The sequence below is a fragment of the Solanum dulcamara genome, chromosome 3 (genome assembly GCF_947179165.1).
Source record: "Solanum dulcamara chromosome 3, daSolDulc1.2, whole genome shotgun sequence".
Classification (NCBI taxonomy): Eukaryota; Viridiplantae; Streptophyta; class Magnoliopsida; order Solanales; family Solanaceae; genus Solanum; species Solanum dulcamara.
The window spans coordinates 77,599,617-77,609,092 of NC_077239.1; the positions used below are offsets into that span (position 1 = coordinate 77,599,617).

General features: G+C 35.3%; 1 protein-coding gene across 1 annotated transcript; it reads left to right on the forward strand.

Annotated features, from left to right (window-relative positions):
* The first annotated feature begins 448 nt into the window (after window positions 1–448).
* On the forward strand, window positions 449–9,076 carry LOC129883087 (rRNA-processing protein EFG1). The gene is made up of 8 exons (XM_055957655.1): window positions 449–722; window positions 4,851–4,980; window positions 5,076–5,203; window positions 5,709–5,847; window positions 6,533–6,641; window positions 7,485–7,548; window positions 7,645–7,926; window positions 8,874–9,076. The coding sequence occupies exons 1-8, from the start codon at window positions 570–572 to the stop codon at window positions 8,877–8,879; spliced, it is 1,011 nt and encodes a 336-aa protein (XP_055813630.1). The 5' UTR covers window positions 449–569; the 3' UTR covers window positions 8,880–9,076.
* Window positions 9,077–9,476: the final 400 nt, after the last annotated feature.

Below are 9,476 nucleotides of genomic sequence, written 5' to 3' on the forward strand. Positions count from 1 at the left end.
TGAATTAATTATGGCTCGCGGCAAATATCTAGCTGTAATTACAGTTTGAGTTTTGTATAATTCAAGCGATTTATACAAATGTTGTGCGCAAATCAAATTATGTAATGAAATATACCAACGCTACAAATTGTATAGCTAATTATACAAATATTGTGGATGAATTGTATAATGAAATATACAAATGTTATACAAAAATTGCGAATTGTATAGCGAATTATACAAATATAACGCAAATTATACAAACTCTGTTATGACTATGATTATGAATTGTAATTAGCAAATTATAGCTATAGAGTATAATTAATTTAGGTGCATAATACAACTAAAATTCATACCAAATGAAAAAGGAAAGCTATATTTACAATTTTATATTAAGAGGAACAAAAAAAAATTATTTGAAATTTCTTTTAAAAAGAACTCTCCAAACCCACCCCCTAGGCAAAACACCCCACCCCATCGAGCTAAAAGCCTAAAACCTAGCTTGACAATTGTCCATTGGAGTGGCACAATGTCCGCTCCACAGCAGTAGAATTGCTCCATTTTCTGGCATCTGGGTTTTCTCCTTTGTAATGGCGCACGGAGGTTATGGAAAGCGCAGAGTCCCTGAAGCTAATAGTAATAGAAACCGGCGACCCAAATCGTTAGGTGTTGAGAAGAAGTCCAAGCCTAAGGCTGTTTCTATAAAGAATCAAATTCGCTCCGTCGAACGCATGCTCCGCAAAGTACATACCCTTTTATCTCTTCTTTATTCTTTTTGTTGTTGAAATTATTATAGAGAAACAAAAACAAAAGGTACCGATTATACATTCATATTTGTTGTGTCATACTGGAGGTCGAACTATCTCAGCTTAGGTCTCACTTTCGAGATGAATTTATCTTAAAAAATAGTATTTTTTTTTTCATTAGGAAGTATGTTGTATTGTAAAAACTGTTTAAAACGTTAGTTAGTTAAAGATAAGAACGTTTTTGATTTCGAAACAGCAATGGCGCATTGTAACAGGAATATCTATGCTAGAGCACCATGAAATTGGGTTGAATAGTGCTAGTATCTCTGGAAAAAAGTTGAACCATTTATGAAAAGAGTGATTTGGAAAATTCCCTCTTTCTTTTTGTTTGTTTTTTCCTGTCAAATGTGGTTTTGATTCCTAATTATGTTCATTTCTATTTGTGCTATGGGAGAAATTACTATGTGATGCAGAATTTTATTTTATTTTTTATTAGAGTTGGTTGCAGAATTGATATATCCTGGGTGGTGTTTGCGTCTTTTAATTGAACTAGTAGTTGCACACGATGGGGTGGTTTAAAGTTGTTGTCTTTGCTTAACTTTGATGTTGTTTATCTGTTGTATTTTTTGTTTATTAGTTTAAATTGTGAACAAACGATTGTGGTAAGTGTTTTGAAAATAATTGTTGATCATAAAGGATGGAATTTGTAAATATGAAACAAATGTAACTTACAGATTTAAAGAAACTTTAACATATGGGAGTAATAGGATGCTTAATTTTTGGCTTTTAGTTTACAGCTTGATTGTTTTCCTAGCATCTTCTGGGAAAGAGTTGCTATTAGCCGTGGCTTACTGGAACAATCTACCAGGTGCAGGGATAACTAGTTTCACACCCAATAACTATGCTCATATCTGACGATGACTTCTATCAGAAATAAGAAACGAACTAGTGTTTCTGATAAATGTTTTTTTTTGACCAAGCAATTTTAATAGATCAGATAAGACAACAGAACGGATGTAATGGATTCATATGCGGCAACTGATTTGGGATAGAGGCATAGTTAATTGATTGATTGGCATGTAATTATGTTTGGGTCTTAGTTAAATCAAGTGTACGTCAATTTAATGATTATGGTATTCCCACTAATTGGCAGATTGATAGACATGACTTGACGCAACTTCAACTTACCAATGACATGACCTTAGATAGGAGCTTATGGAAGATACAAATTAGGGTAGAGAGTTAGTGAGGTATTTGAGTGGTTATGGAAGATACAAATTAGGGTAGAGGGTTAGTGAGGTATCTTAGTGTTTGTCTCGCTTATCTTTTCATACTAGTAGTCATAACATTACTCTTATAATTCATGTTATTCCATTTTTGTTACTATTTAATGTTTCTTGTACTTCAATTGTCGTATTATTTTGTTGTAGACTTGTAGTTACTGTTCCTTTTTAGTATGTTTTGTTGTGCTTTTAATTGAGTCGAGGGTCTATCGGAAACAACCTCTCTTCCTCCCCAGATAAGGGTAAGTCTGCGTACACACTACCCTGCCCAGACCCCACTTGTGGGATTACACCGGGTATGTTGTTGGTATTCCCACTAATTGTATAGTATAAAAAGTGTGAAATTATATGTCGGTTAGTTACGATTATTTTCACATTCTACATGTCATGCTGTTGTGTCTGTTTTCCACTTTTATATCTACCTATGAATTTTGTTATCTGAGTTTTGGCTCCTAGACAAGCGTCCTAACTTGGGACTCAAATGTGGTTTTGCATGAAATAGATTCAAAGCAAAGTTCTATGCTTGGTATCAGCATCTCTAACTTCGAGCTCTATTTTCACGTCCCGGAAGGGTACCCTAGACGTGGTCGGCACTCAAAAATCATTGCTGGCCTTTAAGCGAACCACTTGGTCCAATCGCACTTTCATTCAATCACATTCTATAAGCGGAAGGCTCAACTCACAAGAATACTATTCATAAATAAGGCCAAAGGCCAACCACATATCCAATCAACAACTAGTAAGAATGAAACTAGTCAAAACGAAATAAATCAACATCATCCACACTCTAGTCTATGGAGCCTCTATCAACAATCTAAGAGGTGTCAATAACAGGTTCATGGCTACCACAAATCAAATAAAGGAAAACTAACTCAAAGCTGAAAAGATAACTGCGGTATCCTTCGAAAACAGTGAGGACTCACCAACTAGCTGGAAGCGAATAGATCCTCAACGGTGCGCTTGTTGATGATCTCTAGTACCTGTCTCTGCATCATGAAACGATGCAAGCCAAATGACGTTAGTACGTGAAATGTACGAGTATGTAAAATGGCGGAATGAAACATGCATCAGGGTAGGATCAAATCAACTCAGAATCTCAACTCAGAAGAAAGACCAACTAAATCAAGATGTCCTAAGTCTAAACAAGAATATGATTTAGACAAGACCAATCATATACAACCCAATCCAATCCATTCTAATCCGACTCAGAGTATTATCAAGACCTATATAGGAGTTTCTCTTATCTGACAACTATCACTTATGAGCCAGTGATAGTACAACAAACCGATGTTGTTGCCACGTCCATTCTTACCCTGTTCCTACCTTGTCAGGGTAAGAACGAATCAACAATCATGGATCCATAACCAATCATGTCCTATCATATCAGGACAGTAATTTGGGAAACATCCGACTTTAATAGTTCAATTCCCTCATACGTTTGGCGACATAGTTATTGAATTTGAGTTATTACTTACTCTTACCCAATTCGGTGCTCGATACTCCTCCCAAGACTCAATGTTCATAAAACTCTATCCAATCAATCAATCTAGCCATTTCGACAAGTCTCATTTGAACCCTTATCAATTCATCAATCCTATCACAATCAAACCTCTCTACTAATCATATTATCCAATCAACCCCAATCATATTTTTCAAGAGTGGTTTACATAAGCATTTATGACAACATTTAATCCTATCCAATCATTTCTCCATTCATTTAGCCAATCTTTTGTGGCTAAATCATGACTCACCAAGACTCTAAATCAACAATTAAGTATACTCAAAATATTTAAGTTTATAACAAAATATGTATAACAACTCATACCAATCAAACTCTTAGACCCAACCATAGTATAAGAATATTGTAATATAGGAATCAATTTAGGTTTATGGGGATGAAGACATGAAGCATTTATCAATTTCTCAACTTATCAACATCAACATAACAAAATCAAGTTAGTAGATGTAAAAACTCATTAGGACATAAATCTATCAAGAAAACTCAATTCCTATGAACATTCAACTCAAAGAAGATGTATGGCACATGGGTGAATTCAATTCATGTTATGAGGAGCCTTACATACCTTAGAGTAGAACTTGAAGAAATCTTGATGTTAGGTCCTAAATGGAGAGCTTGAATCCTTGAGTTTGAGAGCAATTTTGTTGGAGATGATTTGAGAGAGAAGAGGATGAAGTTTGGGGGTTTTGAGGAGGCTAAAGACTGAAAAAATGCCCTAAAAACGCGTCCAAGATCGTATATATATAATAGGGAATGGTCCAAGTTGCCCTTACTAAAATCTGTAAAAACTAGCCAGGTCCGCGTCGCGGACTTGACATGCACCTCTCTGGTCAACTGGGCATAACTTTTTACTCCGAACTCCAAAAAATGCAATCTTGGTGTCGTTGGAAAAAAGACTCAAAGACCTTTAATTTGATAGGTCATGGTTCACCCAATTCGTTATATTCTAGTAGATATGGTCGTTTGAAGTTGACCCTTATAAGAACTCATACGAAAACTTAGCCGATAGAAATTCTTTGGACTCGGCTTGGTGTTAGAGATTCCTTATGACCCTAAAACACATCTAATACACTTCAAATACTTAGGAATTGATCCTAACTCATATATACAACTCAAAGTCACCGAGTTCGATCCTACACGCACATGAAAAATGGTTCGGGTCTTGGCATAGAAATTTTCGAGGTGTTACATCTATCAGGTGACATACAGCTAATGTAGGAAGCTAACGTGTTCATTTTGCATTTGTAGTCCATAAACCCGGAGGTGGTATAAGATTTGAGTGCCCCATTATTGAAAAACATAGTTACAAGATAATTTTTCCAGGATCTGCCTCCTGAAATTAGAGAAGTTCAAAAACAGAAGTTGGAGGAACTCAAAAAGCAGCAAGAGCTTCAGAATCGTCTGGCTGTAGAACGCAAAATATTTCTACGCAACAGGAAGGTTAAGTTTTTTGGTTAGTAACTTCTTCTCTGCTTTATAGATTTGATATGCTTCCACACTCTACATGCTAGTTGAAAATTGATTCATTGAGCTTCAATTAATGGGCAGATAGAAGAAAAATAGAGAGAAGAATAAGACGTTTAGAGAAACAGCAGCGCACTTCATCTTGTAAGGCCCAAGAAACAGATATTGCTGAACAACTTGCTAAACTGAAAGAGGACCTTGAATATGTTCGGGTGAGCTTCTAATTAGTTTACCTGTTTCTTATGTTCTTTGATTTCCATCTCCGGTTGAGTTCCGACTCTGTTTCTCACAGTATCGATCTTTTCACTGAAACAGTTGTATTCTTTTTCTGGTCCCAGATTTAGAGTTTAGTCTATTTTCTTTGCAAAGAAATTTGTTTAATGAGAAGGATAAACTCGTGTTTTCTGATGAATATTATCATTGATGCCATTTGTTTTTTTGCTAGTGCGAGCATGAGGTCGTCTTATTATCTCAAAATGGCATTTACATATTGACGATGCAATAGTTAGCCTAGATTTGGGGTCATCTAGGGTTTCTTTAAGAATTTGCTAATGCAGAGATCACCTGCTGTAATGGCTAACTCAGAAATCTACCTTTTATAAATGGTTTCTCATATAGTACAATAGAACTTATCACGTCTTTCCTAGTGTAAGTTTAAACATAATTGGTCATTTTTTGTCTTCTCACTCTGATAACGAAGTGCTATTTTGGTCACAGTTCTTTCCCAAGAATGAGAAATATGTACCCTTGTTTTCGGGAGGTGACGAGCAAGATATTGTTGACAAAAGATGTAAATTACGGGATCAAATCAAAGCCAATATAGTTGCTGCTGCCGCAAGTGGGAAAGATTTGGAAGGTACTAAGCTGTTGTTCAATCTGTAGTTCACCTTAGTTTTGGCTAGCTTCGCATAGAGTTCGTTTCGTTTTTAAAATGCTTATTGCAACATCTGGTAAGTCAAAATCTGTAACTAAAACATACTACATAATAAAATATCGTCTATGCTGATTTTATCTTATCTTAGCTACTAAGTGATCAATCTTCATATCCTCGTTATAACTAAATGAATCTTTCCATTTTCTCATTTTAATATCTGCAAGACTAAAAGTTATATGAAACATGTGAGCAAGAGCCTTAACTTTTTTTACCGGAAGTGTGCTTTGGTTGATGGTTATGTAGTGTTAGTTTGTTATAGGTATTCAATTTGATATGCTTCTGAATGATGAATTTTGAACAAGATCTTGGTTAGCTTCAGAGAAATATGTCAGCATAATTTTTGGAGCAACATGTGGAATTCTTATTACCTTACATTAGTAACTTACTTTTAAGAAGAACTTGAGATTTAGCAGATCCTAGAGTGGGAGGTGGATTTTGTGTCAGAAGCTGCAACATTGTGACCTTCAGTTGGCTTTACTAGATGGATTATTAGATGGAACTCCAGTTGCTCTTCTCAATTGTGTACTTATTAATTTCAAATTTGGTATTGGCAACATTTGTTTGCATTGACCAGAACTGACCCCTCTACTTGGGCCTTTCCTAACAGAAACAGGGAGCGAAGATGATGGGCTTCTTGATTTAAGCGATGATGATTTCTTTGAAAGTGGAAGTTCAAGTGATGATGCCGATGACGAGTGGACTGATAAAAGTGCAAGGTATTGATTTGTCCTTAAAAACTACTCCCTATTTTTCAATGTACATGTCTTACTTTCTTTGGATGTCTTTTTTTAGATCTAGTAGCTCTTAAAACCAATATCCTGGCATATTTAAGACCATAAGATTCAAAGGGCATTTTGGTGCATTTTACACTTTATTTTAAGACTACAAAATTCAAAATTCTTCCTTACTTTTTAAACTTCGTGCGTAGACAAATTAAGACACATAAATTGAAATGGAGAGAGAAATTACTATTGACTTCACACTTGCTGGACTTTCTAAGTTCTGCCTTGAGTGAAAGTATCCTTTTGGGAGATGGACTGAAGTCTATAATGTGTGCAAGGGGAATTATGACATTATATCTAGAGGGTCAATAATTTTCTTGTGATGTTGTTTAATGTATTAGTGTTAGATTTTAGAACATAGTATGAGCTTGGCAGTGAAGTTAGTACTAGTTAATTTGCAACTGGAAGCTGGTGTATCCACCCTCTTGTAAAACTCAATGGAATGAAGTAGGGACACAAAAACCAATCTCCTCCTAAAACTCAATGAAAGGGAGTAGAGTATGCCCAGCATGATTCAGGTTGAGTCCACTTGTGAACTCTTTGTTTTAGATTATTCGTTTCTTAGACCAAACAAACAACAACTACGCCTCAATCCCCGACCAGTTAGTGTCCACCTCCCACTTCTTAACAACAATTGGAGTTCTCTCTGGGGTCTCTAGAAGGTGATTAATGCTCATGTAATGATCGATCTGCATGAAGCCGTCAGTGCCGAACTTCTTTTTGTGAGCCCTTTTCTTGTTGATCATTATAACGAGAACTCAAATACTTTTATTGCAGAGAACAAGCTTCTAGTGCATCTGGGAAAGCAGCTTCTAGTATGTCCAGCGATGAAAAGAATCAGGTCTATCTCAATTGGAATGTTCTACTTTTGCTGCTGAAAATTTACTTTGGAATTTGAATATTAACAGTCTCTTACCATTTGAAATGGTGTATGCAGAAGCAAATATCTGCCCGTGCTCTAATGCCGCCACCTCGTCCTTCGAGCAAGTCTTTTAGTCACTCAGCAAATAAAAAATCACGGTTTGGAGGATCTACAAGTAAGAAATCATCTTTCCGTGATATGTCAACCTCCAGCAACACGTCAGATAGCATTAATAGATCTACCTTCAGAAAAGGAAGACCTGCAGATTCACTCACAGGCAACAGTGGCAATATCAGCTCTAACTCTGATGCTCGAAAACCCCGAAGAAAGAGGAGACCTAAGAAGAAAAAACAACAGGTTGTTACTTTTATATGCATGCAGCTTTTCCTTCTTGATCATCATTATGCATACTCAATTTCAAGCACACTTTTGGTCTTTTGGGCACTTGACATACTGAAGATTTCTCGCGAGGCTAAAAAAGTCAAAACAATAAGTTAAAGTATTCATGTTGTAAAAATTTGAGAGTAGTCTAGTTCAATTATGTCAGATTCTAACACATGAGCACATACACAAAGTCGGTTGTTTGGCGTGGAGTGGGAAGAACCGGAATATCCACAGTTCCACTCATACATATATAGTGCACGTACTACCTAGTTTAAAATATTTTGAAGTATATTTTGCCTCATGCTGTTTTGTCCTTGTACCTTTGAATAAAAGGTCTACCTCTTTCTGTGTTGGTGCTCATAATGCTGCTCCTAGGTGTCTCTGTCATTTTGTACATGTGTCAGTTTATTGAAGAATCTGTATTCTAATGCATATTTTTTTTCTCGTCTTTTTTCCCTCGTGTGAAAAGCATCTTTTCATTGTTGAAACACCAGATGATAATATAGGCTGGTTTAATATAGGTTGCCTGTTTGTGGTACTCTTTTCTGTTACTTTGATAGGTCTTTTCTGGAGTTTAGCTCTACATATAAGTGTAAGATATATAGAAATTTATTAAGTGCATCTTAGCTAAGTTCTATCTGTTGCTTTGTATCTTGCTATTTTGTTGTCATATTTTCTTGCTGCCATGCTTCGAATTCTTTTCTTTTCTGTCGAGCCGAGGGTCTGCTAGAAACAACCTCTCTACCCCGCAAAGGTGTAGGGGTACAGTTTGCATACATTCTATCCTCCCCATATCCCACTTGTGGGATTACATCGGATATGTATAAAATGCAGAATCCGTAGACTGTATAAACACTCCTTTGACTTACGTTTCGGTTTATATTCATAACTAACTGGCTCCTTGTTTACAATTTTCTCAGGCTTGAATCAAGTTTCTATAGCTCCAAATACATTGTTGTTACCAGAGTTCTGAGGACAATTGAAATGCCTCTTATATTTCAAAAAAAAAATAGATAGCAAGTTGTTGAGGCTACATATGCTTGAATAACATTTGTTTGATATTGTCTTCACTAAGCTTTATTATTACTTTATTTTCTTAATTTTAATCTTTTACTTTACAGAATCGGATTTCAAGTAAGTACTTTTATTTATCCTTTTCTTCATTTTGAATTGAAAATAAAATTAGAAGCATCTCTGCCTCAGTGTACAACTTTCTATATTTTTAATTTCAGAATATATTATTTAATTCTTTTTAATTTTAAACTCCAAATCTTAAACCATAAAATCGACTAATAAAACCGTTGTTGCTCCTCTTTGTATTCTTCGAATATGTTCCTTTTTATTTTCGGCAATTCACTTTTTTTTATCCTATTCTTTTTAATTTCTCTAGCCTTTTTCTTGACAAATTTAACAGTCTAGCATAAATATAGTGCGAAAATAGTTTGTTCACTTTAAACTTATATTTTCCTTTAAAGTATAAGTTGTAAATTTAACCATTTTTTCTTTGTTTCTATTCTAACAAA

Excerpts from the sequence above, each read along its gene's own strand:
- LOC129883087 (XM_055957655.1), top strand. The coding sequence starts at position 570 with ATGGCGCACGGAGGTTATGGAAAGCGCAGAGTCCCTGAAGCTAATAGT. Across the intron at positions 4,981-5,075 it reads CAGGAAGGTTAAGTTTTTTG|ATAGAAGAAAAATAGAGAGA; the intron begins GTTAGTAACTTC and ends ATTAATGGGCAG. Across the intron at positions 7,549-7,644 it reads CCAGCGATGAAAAGAATCAG|AAGCAAATATCTGCCCGTGC; the intron begins GTCTATCTCAAT and ends TGGTGTATGCAG.